This window comes from Lipotes vexillifer, unplaced genomic scaffold (assembly GCF_000442215.2).
Source record: "Lipotes vexillifer unplaced genomic scaffold, Lipotes_vexillifer_v1.1 scaffold678, whole genome shotgun sequence".
Classification (NCBI taxonomy): Eukaryota; Metazoa; Chordata; class Mammalia; order Artiodactyla; family Lipotidae; genus Lipotes; species Lipotes vexillifer.
The window spans coordinates 688,719-716,413 of record NW_006790338.1 but is presented as its reverse complement, the minus strand read 5'-3'; the positions used below and the strand labels follow the sequence as shown (position 1 = coordinate 716,413).

At 42.0% G+C, this 27,695-nt stretch overlaps 1 protein-coding gene across 1 annotated transcript in view; it reads right to left on the bottom strand.

The window, feature by feature from the left end:
- Nucleotides 1–27,695, bottom strand: part of PLEKHM3 (pleckstrin homology domain containing M3) — a 184,186-nt gene that overhangs the window by 119,951 nt on the left and 36,540 nt on the right. The window contains exon 3 of the mRNA XM_007463653.1: nt 20,146–21,081. Within this exon, the coding sequence (XP_007463715.1) occupies nt 20,146–21,081 (936 nt within the window). The remainder of the gene's footprint in view (nt 1–20,145; nt 21,082–27,695) is intronic.

Here is a 27,695-nt window from a genome sequence, read left to right as displayed (position 1 = left end):
CTGTGCTCCGCAAATGGGAGAGGCCACGACAGTGAGAGGCCCGCATAACGCAAGAAAAAAAAAAAAAAAAAAAAAAAAAAAAAAAAGTTTGACTCGAACAGTTGGGCTACACAGTCAGATGACTGACACGTTAAAAAGTATAAGTAACACTCGGAAGGAAACTTCCTACTGCGGCTGATACACATTTAGGATAATTTAACATGGCACTCGTAGAATGGACTGTAGCTGTTGCTAGGACAGCTATGTCCTTAAGAACATAAGTAAATAACTCCTCCGAAGTTATGAATGTACCTAATTAAGGAATTTTCCTTTCATTACAGCAAGATGGCAAATGTTAGGCTTGTAAAGTATGAGCCCTGCGCCTGGACACAGTGATTATTCAGTGGCACATTATATCTAGAGAGACAGACAGAGGCAACTGAGACCAACAGACATCAATTGTCCAAGACAGAGGTCATCTACAAGTATAATCACGTGTTGCTTGATTATACTTGCAGGACTACGGCAACCAAAGAAAGATCTTTTTAAAAAAACCTAATCTGAACACTAATTGGTTTAAAATTTTAAAGTATTCTACAAGCTGTTAGCTGAGGTGTTTTTTTTCCCCCACAATGAATATTTAAATTGCTAAGTCAGTTTCGATTTGCATGTTGTATTAACAGAGCTAGAGGTGCTATGTTTAAGTAAGAAATGAAGAGAGAAATCATGTCAGGTAATCACTGCTGACTGAAAATACAGGCAGCACACTGGTGGTCTCACGGATCTGTCTCGTTTTGACAATGTTTGGATGGAACAGACGCAGGGACACCACTTCTTCCTGTCTCTGACAACTCTCCAACCTCCTTTCTAGTCACAACCCCTGGGACCCTCGCCATCCTCTGTCTCCGGGACTGGCCAACACCATTTTTTGTGGTTAGCTCCTTACTACCAACCAGATTCGTCAGAATTATTCCAGCGAGGTAGAGGCCGCTGTCAACTGACCGGTCAGCCATCTGCGGGCCTCCTGCACCCACCTCTCTTTGGGTGTCTAGTTCCACTGTGATGCTGTGGCTCTGGAGGTGTGAGCCAATTCTGTGAATTGGCTCAGCAGAAGCACGAGGGCACTGACCGTCTCTTCAAGAAGCAAAATTAGTGTGGCGGCTGCACCCTCCTCCAGAACATGCAGAAGCCCTCCCAAGAGGAGTGGAGTGAAACCCTGGAGAAGACCCTGAACTAGGCCCTGTGGGATCTGCGGGCCCTGGGTTCTGCTTGCACAGACCTCCATCACTGTGACATCCGGAGAGCCACTTCCTAGATGAGGAGGTGAAACTCATCAAGGAGATGCACTGCACGTGGCTAACCTCTGCAGGCGGGACTGGGTGAGCATCTCTTAGAAGGCTCGCCCTCCAACAGGACTAGGAGCCTCCAGAGCCCAGTGGACTTTGAAGGACCCCTCTGCATGCCCCTGGTGTCAGAACTTCTGCCCCCTGCAGCCACTAGGCAGTTTTTTTAACCACCCTGGAGCCCTCTCCCGAGCTGTGGGCCAAATGGAAACAATAACGCTTCTGCAGCAAAAGAAAAAAAGAGAAAAAAAAAAGAAACTAAAGACTTTCTGCTCTTGCTAAACTCTATAATGTTTATTTGTTTAATTTCATGGAATGTTGTTATTAAGATTATAAATCGTATGAAATAAATGAATAAATACCAAGTAGACTCCAACTCAAGTTGAGAAGTGTCAAGATTTATTGGTCTTTCAGGTAAACAATGATTGAGAACCTAGAGTAAATATTTAGTCAAAATTTATCTTGAAAGGCAATAAATCTTGATTTTTGCTAAGGCAAGTAAGTAAATATGTGCACTGTTTGAGAGATTCTGACTGCTTTTCTATCTACTAAGTAGCTACAGTGAGTTATAATGATCTGTGACACGGATTTTCATTTCCAAAGAAATGTTTTGAATTGTTGAGTTACTTTTAATTTTTCTTATGATAAGATGCTTCAATACCAGTATTTAGAGTAGTGTAAGATAAGTTTAATAAGAAATGTTATAAATTTCATATCTAGTATATTTAAATCAGTCTAAATTTAGTATTTTTTTCATACTTGTTTTCCTCTTAGAGTTTCTCATTAACTTCTATGCCTGTCTGTTCTTTTCCTAAGGACTTTCAAGAAAATGGTAAGAAATTTAAAATGGAAATAATACAGAAATAGGCAAATGGATAAACAAATACTAACATAGTGCTTACTATATGCCTGGTTCGGTTATAAGCACTTTACACACACACACACACACACACACACACACACACACACACACATTCATTTAATTCTCTTATCATTCTGTGAGGTAGGTATTATCCCGATTTTACAGATGAAGAAACTGAGACAGAGGGTGATACAGTAATTCTGTCCATGGTTGTACATCTAGTGAAAAAGGTAGGACCTAGATGAAACACCCAATACAGCACTTTATGAGGAACAACAGTGAACTATATAGGTGAATTTCCACGTAGCCATCTCCATATGGAAGATATCACATAAATTGTCTCCTTGTGGATGACAATATGACAAGCACAGAAAATATGAATCAGTTATACAAAAGAACACAATTTAGCTCATCAATGCATTCAGCCTTGGACCTCACAAGCTTTAGCATCTCCTCGGAATATGAAGGGTGAAGTGGGGGCAAGAATACAAATCTGTAAGGTGGCAAGTAGAAGACAGTAAGAGATGAGCAGAGGAGGAAGCAATCACTCTAATTGTAGAGACTGAGGAAGGCTGTGTAGACATAGGGGCGTTTGAGCTGGGCCTTAAAGAAAAAAAAGAGATTTTGGAAAAGGAAGGCTCAAGTCAGAAAAATGGAAGCTCATTTGGAAAACACTGACTATTCTAGTTGTCTGAAGCTCACTGTAACTAGAGGGGTGTCAGGAAAAGAGCTTGGAATGGTAAACTGAACATAAGACTCCCGAATGCTCAGGGCAGAAGTCCTTACTAATCAATACGGGATGAGTATTAACGAGTAAGATACAGGAACAGCTAGAGTTGTTAGAAGCAGAACAGCAATCTGTGCTTTGGAAAGATTAATTGGCAGGAAAACACTGGGAGGGGAGAGAACCAGTCGATAAGTTACTGCCCTGGCCTGAGCTTGGGTAGGCAGTGGGCTTGGGAGCAGGTAGGCGGAAAAAGAAGGCGATACTGGGAGATAAAGTGCAAATGATTTGGTAGGCGATTCATGGGGAGAGCGTGGCAAGGGGATTGTCAAAGAGGCCCATGAAATTTTGAGCCTGCGACCGTTATATGAGAAATCTATCAGTCAGAAGGGGCGGGTGGTTTAAATGAGAAAATGCTGTTTGAAGCATTAAATTAAAAAAAAAAATAGTTCAAAAACTTTGAACTAGCAGATCAACTGATGCCTAAAACTAAGCCGGTTGAGAATAATTCCCCTTTATTGTACAAATCAATCTGAATTCAATCTTCTGTTACTTGTGACTGAAAGCATCTGATATATTTATACTGAATGTTGGTTGGTGAGGGTTCTATTACTATAACCTAGTAATTTTACTTAAACCTACCCGTTAAGAGGCTGAGGTCTCATTACAAGCCATTAGGTGGTACAAAATAATCAACATGCATTTCAGCAGAAGACACTTACTACTTTATAAAGAAGTGAGGAAGAGGAGACATAGTTGGTTGCCCTTGTTTCTTGATAGCACAGTGGTTCTCAACCAGGGGAGATGTTTTGTCCCAACAGCGGACATTTTTGGTTGCCACAAAAGGGTGAGTGGGGGTAGCTACTGGCATCTAATGGATGGAGGCCAGGGATGTTGCTAAACATTCCTCAATGCACAGGACAGCCTCCCACAACAAAGGATTATCTGGCCCCAAATGTCAATAGTGCCACTGTTGAGAAACCCTGCAACAGCACAAAGACAAGAGGGCAAGATAAAAGGTCCGTGTACTGACCCTACTTAGTCACTTTTCTCTGCAAGCAATGGATATACCATCTATTATGAGGAGGAAAAGCCCTTTCACCAGCTCTGCTTTCTTATCTAAAGAAAATGATTCATGCTGCTAGGTTAGTTTAGACAAAAGAGATGCCTCCAAAGAGAGGCCTTGTCCACACTGCACCACCATCTACTAGACTACCTGCGAGTAACATCTGCTCCAAGCCTGGGGCTCTTCTCTTCATAAATTAATCCTTCTGGTGAAACACTTGCTACCAATAACCCTTACTTGAAAAACAATGGCAGAAACAGAAGGGGCCAAACTAAGCTGATTATTTTAGACATGCAGGCTGCCGGTGGTGGAATAATGCTCCTCTGTCACAGCTTACACACCACCCCCTTCAGTTCTATCTTAAATGTGGAAGTACCAGGATTCCCCATCTGGCACCCCTGCAATCCTAGACAGAAAAGGGAGGTCAACCTCACCACCCTCAACATTAACAAAGCGAATGTTGGGCTGAGCAACTTGGAACTTATATGTTGAAAGCTTTGGGGGAAGACATCTTCTTAAGTAAACTGTCTTACTGGAATGTTCCTCTGAACCATATTAGAGCCTGAGGCAAAAGGAAAAATCCATCATACTGATCCTACCTCTATTAAAGATTCTTTATTTGTTCATCATGGATTTTTTTGTATTAATTTTGATTTTTAAATAATATTACATTAAAATAATATTTATCTTGGTTACTGAGGGTTTAGTTTAGTTTTTTTTTTTTTTTTTGGCATTCGCTTAAATTCTGTGCCCCAAACGAGCGCCTCACTCCCCTCATCTTAATCTCAGCCCTGCTCTGAACCCTTTTTCCTCACATAGGATCCATCGTGTGTCCCAATTATGTTCTTTCTACACTGATTTCCCTTGGTATTTAACATTATATTAAGCCACCACTAACTCTTTTCGTGATTCCCCAGTTGCATCTCTATTGTGACTGCTTTGAAAGGTCAATAACCTCTTATTGGCTTGGAAGTTCAGATTATCTTTTTGATTTACTTGAAAAGCACCTGCCTTTCCTTTCTGTTCTGGAACTTAGGTTTCCTTCCAGTGTGTATACAGAAGGCTTCATGTACATCAGCCTCATCTGGCCTGTAGCTTCTGTCACACACACTATCCCACCAGGGTCCCCTCTGACTTCTCTTCCACGTTACTCTCCATTCTCAATGCTCGTTTGTCTCTCCTTATTTTGTGAGAGTCTCATCTCTTTGAACTTTACAGTATCTTTAAAACACAACCTTTCCTCTTCTTTGCTGAAACCTCTGAAGAAACTCTGACAGCATCTCTTAGAGTAATTTCTACTTGAGCTATTTTAGTAATGACAACAATTTGATAAAATTAAAGTCATGAGAGTGGATCCGAATAGTACTAGGAATGGCCTCAAAGTAAAAAAAAAATCACTTTCATCAGCTTCCTTTAAGTCCACGCTGAATTCCGGCATTTTCACCCCACACCAAATCCTTTATGTTCTAGAAGATTTAGGCACTGACTTGGTCTACTTTCTTTACCTACTCTTCCCCTTATGCCTTCTTTGGCCTGCTTTCCAGTCTCTCTAAAAACACAGGTTTGCAATTGCCACCAAGGCTGATCTTTTTTTTTTTTTTTTGGTAGTACACGGGCCTCTCACTGTTGTGGCCTCTCCCACTGCGGAGCACAGGCTCCGGACGCGCAGGCTCAGCGGCCATGGCTCACGGGCCCAGCCGCTCCGCGGCATGTGGGATCTTCCTGGACCGGGGCACGAACCCGTGTCCCCTGCATCGGCAGGCGGACTCCCAACCACTGCGCCACCAGGGAAGCCCAAGGCTGATCTTTGAACCATATGTTTCATACTTGAAGAAGACAGGCTGCTTGTGTCAGGATATTTAGAGCTGGTAGGCAAGACACAAAGAAACAGCTACAACTCAGAAGCAACCACAGCCAGCCATAAATGAATGAGTGCGGCTGTGTGCCAATAAAACTTTTATTTATGGACACTGGGAAGAAAAAAAAAAAAAGCACATGACACCTTCAAGCAGGAAACGTCTGTTCCCTGGTCTTCGTGTTGCCATTTGAGCGGAACTTCCTAGAGTAATATTCCCAGCTTCTTTCCCCATTGCTTATCCAGCGCTCCTCACAGATAAAAAAAAATGAGGTATCTGACCGGGGAGTTTAAAAGAAGGACCTTGGCACATCAGCTGGCCTGCAGGGAGCAGTTTTTCTGTCTGCTATGGCAAGAGGACATGGTCTTAGGGACTCCAGTTGTGACCACATGAATAAGTCTATCTAATTTAAGGGTCCATTCTATAATATTACATGTGATCTATGAGCGATGCATGTGATATCTTGATCTCCATCCTCCTGACCTCTAGAAGCAGAATGAAGAAGCATGATTTATTAACCCTGTGAAGCCTCTATACGGATGACGGCTCAGACAGGCAGGATCCAATGACGGGAGTGGGAAGGAAAGAGGGAGGTAATCAGGAAACCAGAGCATGCCTGTTGGTGGGTGAAGGTCATTAAGAAGAGGGTCGTACAGGACAGCTGGGCTCAAGGGGCAGCCAGGAAATCCCCCACATTATTGGACACCTTTTACTCAGTTAAAATTCTTCATCCTAACAGCAGATGAGAAATATCATTTTCCTAAAGGTTTCCCATTCATTTTTAGGTCACAACAAGACCTCTCTTCATCCAAGAGAGAACCTCCCCACCATGTTTTCTGGGGGTAAAATGCAGTGATATATAATATTTGGCACTTTGGGTGCAACTGACATTTTGTAACATTTGAATTGTACATAGTCAAGACAGTTTAATCGTCCCTCAAGTTATAGTGTCAAAGATGCTGACCTGCAAGGCTGTGAAAAGGCTAGCTTGAGGCTGTGTAATAAATCAGTAGCAGGGCTGTAAACAGAAGACTAGGCTCTTGTGCTCCTAATTTATTACTTATCCTACTGAGTCTGGGTGCTTCACAGCCACCAAATCATGTGTCTATTATTTTGTCTGGTCTCTAAAACTCTGGGGGTTGAGAAGAACATCTTTATTGGTAAAGGAAGAAAGAGACCAAGGCTTTCAAACTAAGTCTATCCTCTATGTCAGAGGTATGGGCCTGGTGATTTAAGGGGGAAAGTAATTTTTAGCAAAGCTTTTGGTTCAGCCCCACATGATTTATTTACACTACTGAAAAAAATATGGACAAGACACAACCTTTGGTATACTAGTACAGACCTGGTTAGAATGATGATGACTATAGTTGATAATACTGTACTATATACTTGAAAGTTGCTAAAAGAGTAGATGTTAAAAGTTCTCACCACCCAAAAAAAAAAAAAAAAAAAGAAAAAAGTAACTGTGAGGTGACCTTTTTGTGGCAATCATTTCACAATATACACATATATCAGATTATCGCATTGTACACCTTAACATTACACAATGTTACTTGTGAATTATGTCTCAATAAAGCTGGATTTAAAAAAGAATGTGATTTTTCACTCTTTGGAAACTGATACAAGCCTACATGTCTTTGGTTTTAGAACCCTAGCTCCCATGTCTAGAAGTTGTGTATAGCATAAACCAGATTATTTTCAGTTAAAGGTAATATATAAAATTAATTTTGTTGATCATTTTTATTTATAGCCATTTAAAAAGGAAACACTCTACTTTAAACCAAGATATGAGAGTGGTACCTGGGTGAGAGGGCAGGAATCACAAAGTCATGGACGTGTCCATCACCCCACCACCCTGAGCTTGGGCTCTGGGAAGGCTGTAGCCAGGCTGGGCAGCCCAAGGCCGGCCAGTTTCTTATCTGCTTCTGAAGCTGATCATTTCCAGAGGGATCCAGGAAGATACCACCAGAAATCTCCCCTCCCCTGGCAGATGCAGTCAGTGCTGGAAGGCACGCACCAGTAGCTCACCAGAAATGAGGGAACAGGGTCAGCAGGCCATACCTTCCTCACTCTCTGAGGGGCAACCACAATATCACATCCTCTTTTCATCCAAGTTCTGTTTTTGCTGTGGAAACGGCCCACTCGATATCCTGAGCTGTTGTATCATAAAAAATTATCTGGTCCTTCTTCCTAGTTCCTGGGAGGGAGCTTCTAAAACCCTTGGAATTTCCTCAGTGACACAGGTATCTTTATTATTCATAAGCCCCTTGGATCATAGTTGAGTTAATGCTAATGAAGTAAGTCCTGGTGGACCACGAAATAGCTTCAGGATGGGCGGTGGTCACCAGAATGATCAACCACAGGATTAGAGACTTGGGACTATGAGCCTGCCTGACCTCTGGGGGAGGGAATGGGAGCTAGAGATTGAGTTCAATTCCAAAGTCAATGATTCAATCAATCATGCCTATAAAATGAAACCCCAATAAAAACTCTGGACACTGAAGCTCTGTGGAACATCCTGGTTGATGAACACATTGGTGTGCCGAGGGGTAGATGCACCCTGATTCCACGGGGAGAGGGCATGGAAGTTTTGTGTTTGGAGCCCTCCCTGACCTTGCCCTCTGAGTCTCTTCATTTGGCTGTTCCTTATTTGTATCCTTTCTAACAAAGCTGTAATAATACAGTCATTCCTTAGTATCCATGGGGTGTTGGTTCCAGGATCCCCCTGTGGATAACAAAATCCACAGATGTTCAAGTCCCTTATATAAAAGGGTGTAGTATTTGCATATAACCTACACGCTGCCTCCCATATACTTTAAATCATCTCTAGATTACTTACAATCTCTAATACAATGTAAATGCTATGCAAATAGTTGCTGATGCCCAGCAAATTCAAATTTTGCTTTCTGGAACTTTTCTGGAGGTATTAGATCAGCATGATAGCAGAGGGAACTAAAAAGGTCCTAAGTTAGTCTGAGGGGTTGGTTGGAGAGGGTGTTCTTGAGAAAGGAATATTTAAGTAGTGACCTGAAGAATGCGTTGGGGGTAGTGGTGAGGGTGGCACTATTCCAGGCAGAGGCAACCGCACATGGAGAGGCTCTGAGGCAGGTGGGAAAGAAGTGGTACATTTGAGGAACAGAGTGAAGTCAGTGTGGCTGGAACTCAGTGTGGGAGAGAGTGACAAGAGGGCAAGAGTTGAAGGTTAGGAGGTGCGCAGGGGCCAAAATCATGGGGCGGGGGGGTCATTGTAAAAATGCTGGTCTTCATGTCAAAAGAAGCGGGAAGCCACTGCAAAACGGTAAAGAAAGGTCTACCAGGGTCAATCTGAATTTTAATTAAGATCATACTCGCTGTAGTTAAAACAAGATTTATAAAAGGTTAGAATGGAAGCAGGAAGCCTGGTTAGGAGGCCACTGTAGTCATCTATGTGAACAATGACCAGGCTGGGAGCAAAGAAGGTGAGGGAGGTAAAAGCTGTTTTCAAAATTCAAATACTAAATATGCTTATCAAGTATAAAATAAAAACATAGCATTAGGATGTCTTAAAAAAAGAAGCCAAAATGTGGGTCAAGGACTTGAGCTAATCACTTCCTTCATTTGCATACAGCACTGGGTAGAACCCTAAGAGAACATCATTGTAGTTTCCAGAATATAATGAGGATATGGAACCCTAGAGCTTATCAGCAGTTTGATACTAAATGGTTAAAACGTTGAATATATGTAGAAGAAACAGTTAAAGGAAATGAGCTTATATAACCTAGAGAAAACTGAAATATGACTTGATCCATTCACTAAGAACATTCTATGGGCTAGGCTGGTGGTTTCTCAAACTTTGTATGTGTGCAAATCAACTGGAAAGTTTGTGAAATCTCTAGGCCTGATCCTAGAGATACTGACTTCAACAGGTCTAGGGAAGAGTCCAACCAAGGCTCCCCACATCAAGCTCATGATTCACCACGCACATGGTGCTCCAACCACCAGTCTGAGAGGTGCTGGGGTCCTGCCCTCTTGGCCCATGGGTCCAAGACAGTGGAGGTGGGTGGAGTCAAGCAGGAGGAATGCTCAAATTTACCTGGGGAATTAGAGTGGGGTTTGGGAAGAGTGGTCAAGGAAGGCTTGGAAATAAGTCTTTAAGGGTATAAAGGATTTTTCACACCTACAAGTCTTCAACAAAGCACAATACAAAACTGTACCCAAACCCTGGCTGTCACCCCTGATCTCAGGGCACAATGCTTTGCAGGCCTGCTCCATTTTTCATCTGAAACATGTAAAGGAGTTTCATGTTGTTTTTTATTAATATAATTTAATTAAAACATTTTCTATATTAGCATATTTCAAGGTATAAAGTCTTGTCTACAGTCATATTTTCTTCTGCTAAAATGAACTTTTAGTTTACCCCCATGCCTCAATTTCTGGGACTGTATGTGGCCCATGTCTGTTGAATGAATGAATGAATGACTAGATGAAAATATTAACGCAAGAAATAAGTTGGTATTAGGATAGTACCAGATTTCCTTATCTAGAGATGTATTTTTAAAATGGCAAGTTTTTCACTTAAGTATGTTTCTGCTTTTAGGCAGTATAATGGATTTTAGAAAACCTCTCCAGTAGCTCTTACTCTTAGGACTTCATGAAAAGCTTAGTTTTTCAAGGAACTTAGTTAGAAATTAAGAGAACCTACCTCAGTCTGTCCTAAAAACACACCAAGACCGATTTCCCTCCCAATGAAAGGTCAGTAAATAGAAACTTTTAACTCAACATAGAGTCCAATAGTATATTAACACTTACTTTAGAAGTTTAGCCGGAAATGAACACATGATGAGAACAATGTTAACCATAAAGGAAGCTACAAAAAGGGACAAGAACTTTCCAGACCAAAGTATAGCAACAAAGACTAGGAGAAATGAACAGCTTTTAAAAAAAAAAAAAAAAAAAGATAGCACAGCTATGGCCTATGAAGTTCAGGAAGGTCTATCAAAAGATCCCTATCTTCTGAAATTCAAAATGATTTTATTCTTCTGAAACATATCAAAGACCAACATGTGACTTCTATGATGAGAATACCAGGAATAAATCAAAAAAGCAAATTTATATCCTATAAAATCAAACGGCCTACTTATATAAAGTGATCAAATCTCTCTGAATTTTAGGATGTGAAATAGTTCAAAACCCAAATTATATAACATTCTTCTTCCATAGTCATGGTACTATTTCAGTGTATATTCACATTCTTCATATACATTTATTTTTATTTAAAATGAATTTCCTGGACCTAGAAACTTAGACTGCAAAAAAGTAATTTATCCAATGACAAACATCAGAGTCAATAAAAAAAAAAATTCCCATCTCCTGTCCTCTTAGTCAAGTGATATTTCTAATGTTTTAAATTCTCTTACCCACAGGGAAAAGGTATTACTTATTAAATGAGGTTTAAATAGAGGATCACATTAATCTAATTTCCCCTAATCTTCTATAGACATTCAAAGAATCACAGAATGAGAAATAAAAAAGGGACCATACAGAGCAAAACCATCCCCTCTAAAATATCCCAGACAGATGGAAGTGTTGGAGGGAAACTCAAAGACCTTTGTGTGCTATAGTTACTTATTTAATTGGCTTCCAATTTTCAAGTTCTGTGAGGACACATAGTGGGATTATCTTGTTCACTAAACATTAAGCATAGTGCTTAAAACATAGTAGAACTTCAATAAATATTTGCAGAAGGGCTGAATTAATAAATCTCTTCATCCTGCAGAGGAGAACACATAGCTCAGACAAGTTAGGTGACTGGCCTTGAGGTTCTTCTGGTCTCATTGGCCAAGGTCCTTGCCACTCTACTCATTTTCACCCACGGCCACCAAACCCTCCTCAGTAAGGGAAAATCCATTCTACTCTGGGCATTTCTGTTACTTTGATCCAGTGGAATTACACAAAGTAAGCCTATTTTCTCTTCTAAATGGCAGCCTTCAAACAATGTGGAGACGACTTGTGTCCTCCCTATTCCAGGTTACATTTGTGTGGCATGGTTTTTAGTCCTTTCACTATCCTATCAGGTGTCAGTAGATGTGGTTGTTTGTTCTTCCAGAGCAGCATCCATAACTGAAATCTCCAGGTGTGGTCTTGCCACAGTGAGGATGTGTTCTCTTCTTTCTGGACCTGCTTTGTGAATGCATTTGGTGTAGCCACAACAGCACAAATGCTGGCTTCCCCATGGCTTCATCTGCATGCCCACATGAGCATGAGACCAGAAGAACCTACCTTCTATATTTGCCTTTAATTTTCTGAATATAAGTATAGTCCTATCTATTAATCCCTACTAAATTTCACCTTGTTTGGTCCATTTCTCTAGCTTGTTTCAGAATCTCGATTCTCTCATTCAACATATTAGCTGTCCAACCTAGTTTTGAGATAAGCTGCAAATTTGATAAGTATGCCTATGATATCTTTATCCAGGTAATTATTGTCCTATGTGGGCAAATAATAAAAATAGCTAATCCTTATATAGCACTTACCATGTGCCAGGCCCTGTTCCAAGCCCTTTTAACCCATTTCATTCTTACTACAAACTTCTGGGGTAGATGTGATTATTTTCTCACATCTGAGATTTTTAAATGGAGGTACAGAGAGGTTAAGTAATTTACCCAGAGTCACAGAGTTAGCGAGTAGCAGATCTAGAAACTTAGCCAGTCTGATTCCAGAGTCCTCGCTCTTAATTACTAAAGTGTGCTGCTTCTCATTGTTATCATGTACCTTTACTGACAACATTCTAGGCTGAAAGGAATCCATTAGTCAATGATCCTTGGGTAAAGCTGCCAATCATTCACCATTCACAAAATGACATAACTAGAGTCTCTGATAACCCAAGTTTCTCTGTCTTGAGGGTTTTGCCAAATGCTTTTCTGAACACTAAGCATGGATCTGACTTAACTGCCTAGTAATCCCTCATTTTTCCTTTGTGCATTTTCAACCAGACTATAAAGTCCTGGGGGTCCACGCCCCATCTATGCTTGTCTTATATCTCCCATCTCACCTACTACCTAATGAGCACATGACAGAAATTCAAGTTTTATCTTTGAAAGATGGTACTAAAAGCTGAGGCGATGTTCCCCTGAGATTAATTCTGCAGGAAGTAGGAGGATAAAGTTTAAAATGCGGGAGTGAGGAGAGACACCTTTTAGCACTTGAGCTTTCAAGCTGTCTACAACAGGGATTCTCTGACACGAACTCAAACATGGATGTATGGGTCTCCAAACCAGTGGCCATGATGCTTGACCCCTTTGCCTCTCAGTCTCATCCAACCCCCCCATACCCTTTTTTGGGGGTAGTTATTCTAGATGTCTTTGAATAGCACAGCCTGCACCTCACTCCCACTTAGACATCCTGAGGTGCCCAGTAGAGCATGTGTGTGGTGTACCTGAAGGGTTTAATAAATGCTTGTTGAAATAAACCCTCCACTAAAACTCCACTTAAGGATTTTAGTGTCAGCAACCCCTCCGTGGTCATATTCAAGGTTGGGGAAATAGAACTTAGCCCTCCAGCATGCACAAAAAACTAACTAACTAACTAACTAACTAGAGATTACTTCTCTGGGAGATAACAATCAAATACACTCAAAAACAAAATAACTTAGACAATACAAAGTGAGAAGGCAACAATGGACTAAACAATTCTCATTTATCCAAGCTATTTATACGTTTTGAGGGGCATAGCTGAGTCTTCCTTAATTGTGTTATTCTACTCCAGTTGGCTGCTTGCCTATATTCCTTAAGTCAAATAAACCTTCACTGTATTACCGTCCCTAATAAGTGGGAGACACATTTGAAAATAGTAGTAAAGATATCACGGAAAGTCAATGTCTTTTTATTTCTGTCTCTCATTTCCTTAGGAGATCTGGCACTCTGGCTACTAGAGGATACCCTAATTTTTCACACGGGAATCAAAACAGATTTTTGGCTATGCTAGAATTTGCTTTTTCAGGAGCATAAGTTGTAAGTTGTATAACTTTCCTTCTTGGCACTTGAAAACCTACAGACCTTTCTTTACCTAGACTCACATGCACAATTAGTTCCCAAATTCAATTTCTCTTTTTCTTAAGAATTGCCATTCTGCATGATTTACGCTGAGGCCAATAAGTAACTAACTATGCCCAACTCAGAAATATTGCTTACTTTCAGACTGGCAGCTATTTAATGAATAATTAACCACTCCATACTTTCTATCAGGGATGCTTATATTACCAGGGTAAAGGTATCCTTTATGTCTAAACGATGTCATAAAACAGGCCTTTGCCAGAAAGACGCCCTCATTTATCACATGAAATGCCACGTGGTATTAACAAGGTCGATACTGTTTGTTTAATATATTTTGCTTTCATAGGGGCTTGAAATGATTTGTTTTTGCAGCTGTAACAGAGTTAAATTAGGGATTTAGCTTCAGCTTAGCTAGTTGGGCATATATAACCAGGGGCTATTAATTATCTGCCTAGAGGCCTTTGGTCATCTTCCCACAATTTACAGCAATCTTGGGGTGCTGAGTTACACCACAAGCAGCCAGGTTCTATCCTAAAATAATCAATCTTGGCTTCTCAGGAACTGAGGGGAGATTAAATAATTCAAATTTTTATTTCTTATTCCACAACACCTCCAAAACACACACACATGTAAATGTTCTTAGTGCACAGCTTCTTAGTTGAAAGACTAGCTTCAGACATGCGTTCCCACAAATGAGAAACTAAAAAAACAAAAACAAGAACACTTTTCTGACCTTAAAGAACCAATAATCAGCCCCCTTCCCCTTTTCTCTCTTCTCACACAGCTGTTCTGCCTTAAATGGACCAGGGGGAGAGGAGGAAATTTGCTCCGAAGATAAATTTGTCAAAAGCCTGCACTAGGATCCTCATTCCTCACTACCTGCTTGTGAATGTCGGCTGGGAGCAACTGCTGAAAAGCTTGGGGTGGAGGGGTGGCGGGAAGCAAGGGGAGAGTAGAAGGGGAGAGAAGGGGCGGGGCAAAGAAAAACTGGAGTGCAATGCAAGCAAAAAGGAAATCTCACACTCACACTCAGACACACACACACTCACACTCAGACACACACACACTCACACTCACTCACTCAGACACACAAAGAGAGGGAAAAAAGGCTCCCCCCACCTCAGGTCCTAACAACATACTTCTTTATCAGAGGTTCACTGTCAATCAATTAGCTGAGGCAGCAGGGGTCTGTGAGGTGGGGGGCACCCGTGGAAACAATGGGCAGTCCTGTTGTATTACTATTTAATCACTTTTGCTAAATAAATAGAGCAGCCCCAAGGTGCTGTCATGTCAAGGGAATTTATAACAAAAAAAACTTCATTTTTCATTGGTCATTCCTTTTCTCCCTTCAGGACAAGAGAGGGTTATTACTGTAGCCTTAAGTTCCATCTTTGTGTTTCTTGCCTTTGATTCCCACTCGGACCCTGCCACTTTCTGGCACTAATTTGTCAGGCTGAACAAAGAGAGGATTTGTACCTCCTGTAAGGTCTCAATTAGGAATGGCTTCTGCTGTATTATGTGCCATTCAGAGAGGACACAATGCGGGTAATTACAGGAATTTGCACTAAATGGCTGAAGAATTCACAGCAAAACTCCCCCCACCCCACCCCACCCCGTCCCCTTGGGCTTACCCCTCCCAAGGGCTGGGGGGAAAAAAAGGAAAGCAAAATGCTCTGAATGCCAGAGAGATGTAATTACCAACAGCAGTCCCAAGAAGTTAAACAGCAGCCAAAGGAGTAAAACCACAAAAACTGACAGTGTGAAATGGTGGAGGGGATCCCCTCAGCTCACTGTTTTCCTGCTGTCTCTTCCGTTAACATTTTCAATTTCAGTTCAGAATCAGGAACACTGCCCCACAGTGGGCTGTCCGATTTCACCTTCAGATTACAAAGCAGTAAGACACTTCAAGACCGGAGCTTTACATCTCTTGTAGCATCTATAAAAAAGGGCCTGGGCCCTTTTATCACAATACTCAATTGCTAGGTTTCTTGTTTGTTGGGAAATTAGAGGAAAAAATCTGTATGTATTAGTGCCAAGAAAACCATGCATCCATTGAGGGGAAATAGATATGTACACATGTCTAATTCCAGAAGAAAACCGGGCTACTGCCTTATAATTGAATTTATACAGCATTTTGTGAACAACCTCATTTAGAACCACTTACAGGTACATATACCCCATAAATATTTTAATAAGCTGCACAGTCATTTGTTTTAGCATTAATATTTTAACACTACAGATGCCCCATTGCTGAACATAATTTTGAATCCCAACCAGTGACTTCATTAAAGAAGCATTCCTCATTTTCTGCTACAGACGTGTTTCTGTAAAGCTGTACTAAAGCACCAGCAAATTAATTGTTCTTAAATACCACTTTCCTCACGTGCTCCTCTGCTCAGGAACGTTCTGGGACTTCAGGGTCAAACAGGAAGTTCAACCTTATCAAACTGCCCTTTTTTTTTGTACCGCACCACCTCTGACAGCTCTCTAATCTGACCTGTGGACCTAACTTCCGCAGCCCAGCTCACAGTTGCCATTTGGCATTGGTGATGTGAGCATCTGATTAGTGTCTGTTTTCCCCAGGGGACTGCAAGTTCCATGAAGGCAGGGACAGGGACCACGTTTGCTTTCTCGCAGCACTGACTCGTCCAGGTGCACCTGAGTTTGGGGCATGGGGTCAGAAACTCAGCTCACGATAAATGGTAGAATGAAAAGAAGAACTTAATTTTCAAAGGCATGTTCTCAGGAATAAGGAGCAGCAAATATAAAGGCCCTGGAGGCATGAATGACCAAGGTAGGTTCCAGAACAGCAAGAAGACCACTGTAGCTGGGTTTCCTAATACAGGGCAGCCATGGATCTGGAGAGGAAGCCATGGAACAAACCACACATAATCAAATACAACTATAAAAAGTTCAAGCACATGTTAAGAAATACACAGTTATGCAAAAGCATGTATTTTTAAAACCATAACCTCAGGCATTTGGGGATGGTCAGAGTCCATTTTCTCTGCAAGGGCTCTTTAAGTTTCAAAAAAGGATATAGAAAATTCTTCACCTACAGAAAGAATTTAGTGAAGTGAGGCCAACTGCACTATTTTGTAGATTTAAAAGCCAACATTTGTGGCTCCCCCAAATAGCAACTGAATGACATCATGATAAAGAGCTGCTCAGTGCAATCTTCCACTTTTAAAGTTTATTCATCAAAAATATTTAAAGGGGGAGGGACTAAGTGGACATAAATACTTGTAGTCTAAAGAGGCTCACTTAAACCATGAAATACTGTGAATTAGCTTCTCCCTAAAATGATAAAGCCAAGATTCAACTAAAAACGATTTACTGGACTTTTTGACAGTTTGGGTTGCTATACAACCAGGTTTTTCACTGAATGTGTGTTTTTATGAGGATGAAAAGTTAGGGGACACGAGTACTAAATGAATAAACAGCTGGTTTAGATTAACTGTGTTTGTGAGAAACATAAATCAATTTTTAAAGTTCCATCTGCTATAATAATCTTTGATATAATAAACAGCCTCCCAGATAATTTAGAAAACATTCAGAGGTTTGCTTACCAAGTTTTGATATTTTTCTTTTGAGACTCTGCCCCCTACAGGAGATGAAGTATTCCTACCTGAGGTAGGAAACCGGTATTCCAGGCGCGCTTACCCATAACCCACGTGTACCACAAAGCAACGGAGCGTAGCAGTTTCTGATGGAAGAGGGGGCACTGAAGTGAAATTAAAAATTTCTACTTGAGAGTCAGCCGCACTGTACAAATTAGGACTGACTTCTCCCCATGCCAAATGAGAAACCTACCTGTGCCCCACTAGAACTCCAAATCAAAGCATGAAGGTAAAAGCTGAGCAGCAAAGGAGTTTTAGACTACATTACCCCTGTCTCCTGGGTTCCCTATTACCACCCATCCCCACCCTATTCTCCAGCCAGCTATTCAGTGAGCACCTGATTCACACAGCAAAGGGCAGCATCCTAAAACATGGACCCTAAAGCAGCTGCCCCAAGTTCTATCCCAGCCCATTATGTGATCCTTTTCCTACTCTTTTCCACTTAGCTTCCTTCTCCCTGTCTCTCCTACTCAACTTTCTATGGCTTTTTCCTGTTTTAATTTCTCCATCTGCTAGATGTGGTGGACCTGAGGAATGGTACCCTCTACCTGCATCTCTCCTTCCTCTGAGTGTCAGAAATGCTACTCAGGTGGTACAGAATGTGGGCAGGGCACACTCCATCAGGAAGCAAACTTAGGAGAGGAAGGTGAAGTAGGAGCCAACGAAGGGACCATCTTTTCTAACACCTGAGGCTTTTCTTGCCTCTTTTACTAGAAAGTTTCCCGATTCATACTCTGGTCTCTACCTTGAAAATTAAGCTGAGCTGTTCTCCCTGATTCCAATAACAAAGCAGATTTGTTGCCCCTCTCAGCAGTCTAAAGCCACAGGAGTGTACCAAAATTCCAGCATGTCCACAGAGTAAGCACTTATAAATTACTGTTGAATGGCTGAACTTTGAAATATAATATACGCACTAGTATAATAAGACACTGAAATGTCAATAATTTCTAAAAACTGTGCTAAAACCAGCATCTCCTTAGTTCAAAAGCATTTTCCAAAAGTAGCTGGCTGACTTAACACAAGGTCACTCATGCCTGCACACATACGGCCCTCACCTAGTACAGCTTCTTTTTTTTTTTTTTTTTTTCAGACTTTATACTTCTTTCCATGTTATTTTCTAACCTTGTTACATTAAACTGTCATAGTGTTACCTAAATTTAATATCCTACTACAAAATGAAACATTTTATTTTTAAATTTTATTTATTTTTTTAAATAGTTCCCTGTGTTATACAGTAGGGCCTTGTTTATCAATTCTGTATATAATAGTTTGCATCTGAAAAGCTAATTTTATTTATTTATTTATTTTTAATTTTTTTTTTTTGCTGTACGCGGGCCTCTCACTGTTGTGGCCTCTCCCGTTGCAGAGCACAGGCTCCGGACGCGCAGGCTCAGCGGCCATGGCTCACGGGCCCAGCCGCTCCGCGGCATGTGGGATCTTCCCGGACCGGGGCACGAACCCGTATCCCCTGCATTGGCAGGCGGACTCTTAACCACTGCGCCACCAGGGAAGCCCAGTACAGCTTCTTTATTGGCTCAGGGTTGCTGGTCTCTCCTATCCCACCCTGCAAGTGTCTGCTTCCCAGTTACCGAGGCCCTCCAGACAAAGCAGGGATGATTCACTTAATCTCCCCTTTGGGTAAATTATTTTTCAGTAGTAAAGGCAATCATCATAACTAACTTAAATTCAAAGTTTCACTGTGCCACCACTATTTGGTTTTTCAATGCAGGAACAAGCACGAAATTGAAAATTTAGTCTTGACTGGTGGTGAGTTTCCTGTTCATTTCTAAACAACATACTTAAATCTGATACACTTGAATTGAAAATTTCCAAATCAGGCTTCCAATTAAAGCTACCTTCATGGTAAATTTCTTGTGACAAATTGTGGGGTTTACTGAAATAACCTGATTTCATTTACAGGAGATATATAGACTTGGTTTAGTGCGGGTTGTTTTCTTTCCGGTTTACTGTCTGGGGGAAGGTGAGAGGAATGGTGAGTAGGGGAGAGAAGCAGTTAATATAGGGTTTTTAGAACTAACAGATGACTGCCTTGGCCTCCACCTTGTATCTCACCCTCCACAGCAGTTCCAGTAGCCCCAGGCTTCCCCAGGATGAGGCACCGGCCCATCGTGACTCAGAGGTCATCTGCTGAATCATCTTAGCCCTGCTCTTAGCCACCTCCAGGTTTTCTGTCAAGGCTGACTTTCTGGATTCTACCTTAACAGGGTTTGACAAGGTCGTGATCAATGACAGTTACTGACTACAGACATCTTCCTCGCCTAAGGAGTGCTAGTAGTCAGCTTTGGGCTTGAATGTCTCTTAGGAGACAATCTGTGACATCCACATTCCCAGTGCCCTTTATTTAAGAAGGCTAAGGAAATGTCATCACAGCAGACTCAGGAAGCCTGAGTTCTAGCCCGGCATATGCTTCAGCCAAGTCATTCTGACTCAGTGGGTAGATCAGAGCTGCTTCTGCTTAACGTCACCAGCACGGCATGAAGACGGACAGATGGTTTAACATAGCAAAAAACTCCTTAAAGGAGAGATGCCTTTTAAACAAGAGGTAGCTAGGACTGGTCTCTTGAGGGGATTTTTAAAGTGAATTCCAATTGTGGGATTCAGGATTGTTCTTCAATGAGCTTTAGGCTGAAAATTTGTTTCATACCTGCACATTTGAAACTCTGAGCAGTGAGTCCTCGTTCCAAAGACAAAGTCGTCAGGATGCTGAGGAAGCTGGTGGTCACAGACTGGCGTTTGTTCTTCCTGAGTTCATGCCCACCCATCTGATCCTTGGGTTTGGTCCTCAGCGTGACCTGCAGGTTTTGTTCTGAACTCCTTGCCACATTGGCAGCTGTTTTCAGAGCCTCCATCCACTCCTGGGCCCTCTGCCGGGTCTCAGCACGGAGGCGGAGGACATCTTGGGGGAAAATGACTTGAAAGCAAGAGTCACAGTCATCCAGGTTGTCCATCTGGACGGCCAGACACACATCCACATTGTAGCTCAGCAGGGGATCCTCGTCCAGCGTGCCAGGCTGAAAAGCCATCAGGTAGGCCGGGCTCAGGACAAACGTAAATGCCTTCCAGTTGTTTTGGATGGTCAGCCTGTACAGCGTCCCCGATTTGAGGATGTTTTGGTACTCTTTGGGGCTATCCAAGACAGGGGATGGCACGAGCAGCTCACTGGATTTCTTCTGCAAACAACGATTCTGTGGACAGTCGACATGATGACCGAGCCCCGGTGAGTCAGCCAGCTCCTCTGGCCGTCCCATGTGAGCAGGCACGGCGGCATGCACACCCTCCCAAAGCTTCTGCCCCCAGTCCAAAGCCTCCCGTGGCGACTCTGCCTTTAGTTGCAGCTGAGTGTTGTCATACAGAACAGTATCCACCAGCCTGGCCTCGAGGTTGCCCAGAACAGATATGCTCTGGAAGTGTGACAGCTGGTACGTTGCATAGAGGTTTTGATTCCCACTGCTGTCGAGGCCATAGAAGTCTAAGCTGTAGGCGGAGAGTTCTGCGTAACAGCTTTGCCAGTAACTGTCATGGTCCTTCCGAATCTCCAGGTAACCCTTTTTCAGAATGTTTGGGAATGCCTCCTTGTGTTCTAGAAAGAAAGGGGGAAAAAATTAAAAGAAGCAACATATTAATCCATTAATCCATTGATATGAATGAACTGAATGAGATGAAAAGGCAGGTGCCAGAAACCAAACAGATCAGGGGTTGACATCCTTCTGGCTCAAGAGTAAGTACTGGGGAGGGGGGTGTTTGGGGTTCATGGTCAATGTGACATGCATAAGTCTGTTCGGAAAACAGAAACACCGAATGACTGGGACTATGCCATGTGGGCCCATGAAACAATTGCGCTTTGCCAGGATTTCTTGTTTTCTAGATGACGTTCTACAGAGTACCAAATACGAGAGAGAGAATGTTCCTCCTGCCACCTGACCTAACTCCCTGCTAATACTCATCTTTCTTTAGGTAGGTAAAGCCAGGAAGGGCCAGTGGAAGGACCAGAGCATGAAGTGCACTGCACTTCTCATAAACTCCTGTTTCTCAGATGCCCCCATCAGTCTTCAAGGCCAGGCCATGAGCCTTCTGGCTCATAACCAGTGCTCCAGCCGTGCCTCGACTACTCACTTCTTAGATCTCTGCTTGGATAGCAGTTCCTCTCACCTCTGAGCCCGTTTATGCTGTTCCCTCTGCTTGCAATGCCCCTTTCCCACCAGTTCCACCAGCTATGACACACTTACCCTTCACTCAGCCATCCTCTCTTCCAGAAAGGGAGTTTGTCCCGACTCTCCCAACCCCACTCCCTCGCCTGCACAGACACATACCTCGGTCAGTATCAGGGATCCCTACTATATTATTCCTCTCTAATGGGCTCGCATCAGTCTGTATTATAAAACAGTTTATAATTTTTAAATTATAAAAATAATTTATAATTTTTAAAGAAGTGTGTCTTCGCCACTGGTCTGTAAGCTCCACTGAGGACAGGGGCAAGGCCTGTCCTGTCATCCTTATATCACAGCACATAGTGTAATGCCTGGTACACAGTAGGTACTTAGTAAGTACTTGTTGAATTAGAATAGAAATAAAGCTTCTACTGTAATGTCCAGCATATAATAGGTATAATTCTCTTCCCTTCTCTTCCCCTGTGTTTCACAAGTTCATCTGGTCATGCCATCTTTAATCAGTGATGAGCTGCAACAGATACAAATTTCATACTTTAATAAAAGGGGACTGTCACTTGGGAGATGTCCTGATACTTTCAACAGGCATGAAAATGAGGGAGCTCTCCTCTCTAGTAGAGCTTTTCATTTCTGAGATGTTTCTCAATCTTTTTGCTGACACACGTCGGAGACAGTCAAAAACTAATTGAGTCACTCCCTGAAGAAGAGAAATCACATTCCCAAAGGGTACGATTTCTGATCTTGGCTGGAGAAAAAAAAAAAAAAAAAAAGAGTAGCACAGATTTAGATCTTCAGATAGCAAACCAAAAGAGAAAATGAGAGAAATGCGGCAGAGGAAAGCCAGTTTTACCTGCTTTACATCTCTGCTCCTGACATTCATCAGTATTTCTGTGGTAATTCAAAAGCCATTAATTTCTTGCAACCCACACTAATCCCTTTGCAGAGAGAGATAATGGATGCCTATTCTCCGTTTTCCTTTCTGATAATGCAGTAAGAGAGGCAGTGCTGTTAGAGACACTGAGGCCGCCTCTCCTCTCATTTCCATCAGGTGCCGATGACAGTTCAACCTTTTCCATAATAAGACCCATAACCTCGCGTCCCTCCATCCCCATCCCTCCTGTGACCTAACAGCTCAGGCATGCATCCCCGAATAAAATAAAAACCATCTCTCTTGCTTTTAGCTAGGAATTTTCCTCTCCTTTTCTTTCCTCCCTGAGAGCTTTTTACAACAGCTTCCACGAATTAGAAATTCTAACTATAATTGGACCCAAGCCAGAAGCAAACCTCACTCCTTTCTGACTGTATAAGCTAGGGTGGCAGATGCCAGCTTGGGTGGACTGAATAGAAGTCTAACAGGGAGTCTCAAAAGTTCCCCCACCTTCTTGCTGCAGAATAAGGTAAAGAATGCACTGTGTTTCAATATTTTCTCCCCACCTCGGCTCAGCCCAGAGGGGTGTTAATCATAGGAAATGGCCCATCCTTATAGGCTGCAGTTTGTAGTGTAATTTCTTGGAAAAGAAGAGAACAGATGTGATCAGGAAACTATTCTCAGCATGTATTCCTTTCTGGAGGGCCTGTTTATTTCAAACCTTATTAATATGTTGTGTGTGAAGTATTAATTATCTGACCGTAGAGGGCTGGAGAACTACCATTTCTCTTTAATCTCTAGCTGCTACTTTCTACTGAATCTGAAGTTTATTTTGAATATTTTTGCTACTGACAAATCAGAAGTTATATACTTAAATCTAAGCTTTCGTTAATTTACTATAGTTCAACTTTTGTTTCCCCGGACCATATCATTTCATCACATACATTCTTCTAAAGTGTTCCATTTCACGAATGAACAATATTACCTCTATCTTAATTAATATCATAAATGGTTCAGGTAGAACAGCTGACAAAGATTATCGCCGTTTCCCCAATGAAAATAGAGAAAGGTGATCAAAATGAATCACTGTGTCTGTAAGTTTCATACTGAAACCATAAGAGAGTAATTCCCTTGTGAAAAACAGCAAGAAGCAAAAACAAAAACATAAACAAAAAGAACTTGAGAACTCTTTGCTTCCCCACTGCTTTCCACTGTGGCTAGTTACAAAGACCTGGGTCAGTTCCTCCTCAACAAAGACCCCTTTTCCTTCTCCCCCTGGTCCCACAGTACCCAGCGCAGTGGCTTAAGGACAAAAATTGCTACTGATTGACGAGGAAGAGGGGATTTTTTCCCCTCATGAAGCTGATTCATTTCTGTACTGCCAACCCACTGAAGAGTTCCTCTTTTGCCATTATTTCCTCTTTCTGTTCTCAAAAAAGTTCCCATTCTCAGGCCACCATCTTAATCAAGGTCTTAAATGGGCTCCCATTTCAAGTCCTCCCCCCGCACCCCACCATGTCACACTCAGTTACCGGGGTAACCTTTCTGGATCACTCATAACCTTCCCCATGCCCTCCTCATCAGCCCAAAACCCTGCACAAGTTTCCTGGTGCTACACAATAAAGTCCAAACTCCTTAGACTGGCCTTAACACATTTTCTCATGGAAAATGTCAAACACAGTCAAAGGCATAGCCATAGAAGAGTAAAATGGGCACCTGTGGGCTCACCCCTCAGCTTAAAAGTCATCAGGTCTCCGCTCTTCTTGTCTCCTCTTTCCCACTCCTCTCCAACTCTTGCTTTTTATTGTTTGCTTGTTTGTTTTTGCTGGAATACTTGAAAGCAAATTGCAGACATTTTATCATTTCTACTGTAAATATTTCATGCTGTATCTCTAACAGATAAGAATATATATATATATATATATATATATATATATATATATATACCAGTTTCACACCCCAAACATGAATAATTCCTTATCTAATACCCAGTCTGTATCTCATTTCCCCAGATTCTCTCAAAAAATTTCTTTATACAGATGGTTTACTCGATTTAGGTCCACACCTTGATTTGGCTGGTAGGTCTTTTAATAAGCCTCTTTAAATCTATAACAATTCCCTCTTTATCCTTTTTTTTTTTCATGCCATGTATTTATTGAAGAAATTCATTCCTTTGTCCTGTAGAACTTCTCACATTCTGTATTTGGCTGAGTGTATCCTCACGGTATCAGTCAAATGCTCCTGTTGCCCAGGTTTTCCATCAACTGCTATTTACTTATTTTATTATTATTTTTTTAAATATTTACCTATTTATTTGGTTGCACTGAGTCTTAGTAGCGGCAGGCAGGCTCCTTAGTTGCAGCTCGCCAGCTTCTTAGTTGCGGCATGTATGTGGGATCTAGTCCTCTGACCGGGGATAAAACCCAGGCCCCCTGCATTGGGAGCACAGTCAACCACTATGCCACCAGGGAAGTCCCTCATCTGCTATTTAGATCTCAAGATCCAGTTAGGTTTTTTTTTTTGTTTTTTTTTTCATGCAAGAATATGTTACAGGTGGTTGTCCTACTTGCAGGGATATGGACATTGATTAGGAGGTTCAGGTGATGTTAGCCTGACCCCTCCGTTTTAAGTTTCCCCAGGGACCTTTCACACTGCAGCCACTCTCTTCCACTCCCCACACTCCAGCCAGGGGACCTGCTGTGGCTTCCATTACTGGCCCCTCCCGACCTTCAGGCATTTTCTCTCCCGGACTAGATTTCCCTGCGTCTCTGCTTGTCCATGTTTTCATCATACGTGAGAGCTAGTATAAAATCTCACCTTTTCCTGAAGCCTTTCTTTGTCCCCTCTAGTTGAACACAACTGTCCTCCTCTGAAGCCCCATGGCTCTATGGCTACACCACCCTGATGACTCATATTTCAGATACTATTTCACACTCATCAAATATGTACTAAGTTATATAATAAAAGTATTCCAAGAAAATCAATAAGAAATGATTTTTAAAAGTTTCTGCCTCCACATCCCGGCACCCGCAATCCTTCTGCCCAGACTGTAGAGCGTTTGATAGGAAGCCTTTAGACAGTATACATATGTAATAATAATATTATAAATAATAATTGGAAACCAGCATGTCCCAGATCACAATAAATGAAACATTTTAGGTAAACGTTTAATTCACCAAGAAAGTCTGAACTGCCTGAGTCAACACCATGAATGATGTCATAAGAATAGGACTTCAAAGATCAGACAGTAGTTTAAAATGAAAGATAAAGAGCAACGTTTTAACATTTTCAAAGAACTCAAAAGCCTATGTGGTGTCAGTATTCCAAATCAAAATTATGTAGGCAAATTTAAAGGAAACATTTAAGTTCTTACAACAAGATGAATAAATGTGAAAGGAAGCCGAAGTAGAGAGTGAATGGAGTACCAGGATGCTACAGAACCACATTCTGTCCTAGACAAGCCCAAAAGGACTGCCCCTCAAAGTTCAACAGATTTATGACATTTCCTTTGCCCTTCATCATCTTTCTTTTCAGTTTCTCTACAGGTTATCTAGGCTATTGTTAGCTAAAAGGATAGATGATTTTAAGATCTGAAAGCCTAGGAAACAGGATTTACAACTACACACGGGCTCAAAACTAAGGGAGCAAAGCAATCTGACACACATTTACTGAGTACCAACTATGTGCAAAGTAGAACACTAAGATTTATTGGAGACCCAAAGATGACAGACATCCTCAAGGTGCTTACAATTCAGTGTTGGCAAATGACTCTAATAGGAGGCTTCCAGATCAATGATAAAGGAGGAACCATAGCGCCACTTCAGAGCAAAGACACTTCCATGACTTGGCTCTTCTTCATGAATGGCTAGTGCCAATGACCTGTACTCAACTGCTACTGTCTCTTGACTTCCAGATCCCATCCCCAGCCTCCCAGACTACAGTGCCACTTGGTTCAACCTCACCTCACAGCTCTGACCCAGGTGCTGCCAGCACTACATGACAGCCTAGAGCATAGGAGAATGTGACGAGACTCCCTCAGACACAGACAACCTGAGAACTGTCTGTCTACTCACTGGCCAGCCCCACTTCCTCCTCCAAGACTGCACGCTTCTCTAGGGTTAGTTACAACCTCTAGGCTTCAGGACTCAGCCCTAGTCCTCAACTCCAATTTCTGGACTTCCCCTCTTACTGAATGGCCTGCTCTTAGCTCCACGCACCCTCGGAGTAATAGCCCCTTCTGGCACTGTCTGACGCAGAGACAGGAGGCAACTTTCACTGACTGCTACTGACTGCCTGGAACCTTGTACTGAGAAAGATGCTGAGGCCACATCCAGACTCAGTGGGGAAAAAGCACCATGTCACTGAGGTGGGAAAAGATACATGTTATGTATTTGCCATCTGGTTTTAGGATATTTACAAACGCAGGTCCTCCCCCTCCTTGATTCCAGAGACCTAATTCTCTCTTCCACAACAGTAACATCCTAGACCTCTTAGACCTCTTCATCACAAAGTATTTTCCAACTTCCAATGCGGTACTCCTTCATTTTCCTCACTCCTCCACCTCCCCTACCTTCCACTCCATCTTTATAAGGACCTTTAAACATGAAGCCCTTCCACCTCACCCCTTAAAGTCTCTTCCTTGTTTCACTGGACTCCTTCCTCTAGACTCTGTAGTCAATAGTTAAAACTTGTTTGCTCAGACTTCCCAGATTTAAGCACCAACTCTGGATCGTTAACATCGTCTATTTAAGACCAGCATGCTCAAGGAAGACTCAGAAGTATTAACACAGGTATGTTAGTTCATTTCAACTGCTATAACAAAATACCATAATCTGGGTACCTTGTAAACAACAGAAATTTATTTCTCACAGCTCTGAAGGCTGGAAGTCCGAGAGCAAAGTACCAGCTTTGGTACTGGTGAGACAAAGCTTCCTGGTTGATAAAAGGCCGTCTTTTTGCTATAACTTCACATGGCGGAAGGGGCTAGGGAGCTCTGTAGGGTCTCTTTTATAATAGAGACTAATCCCATTCATGAGGGCCCCACCCTCATGACCTGAGCACCCCCAAAGCCTCCTCTTAATTCCATCACTTCAGGGGTCAGAAGTTTAACATATGAATTTTGCGGGGGGCACAAATATTCAGACCGGAGCACCAGTCAGA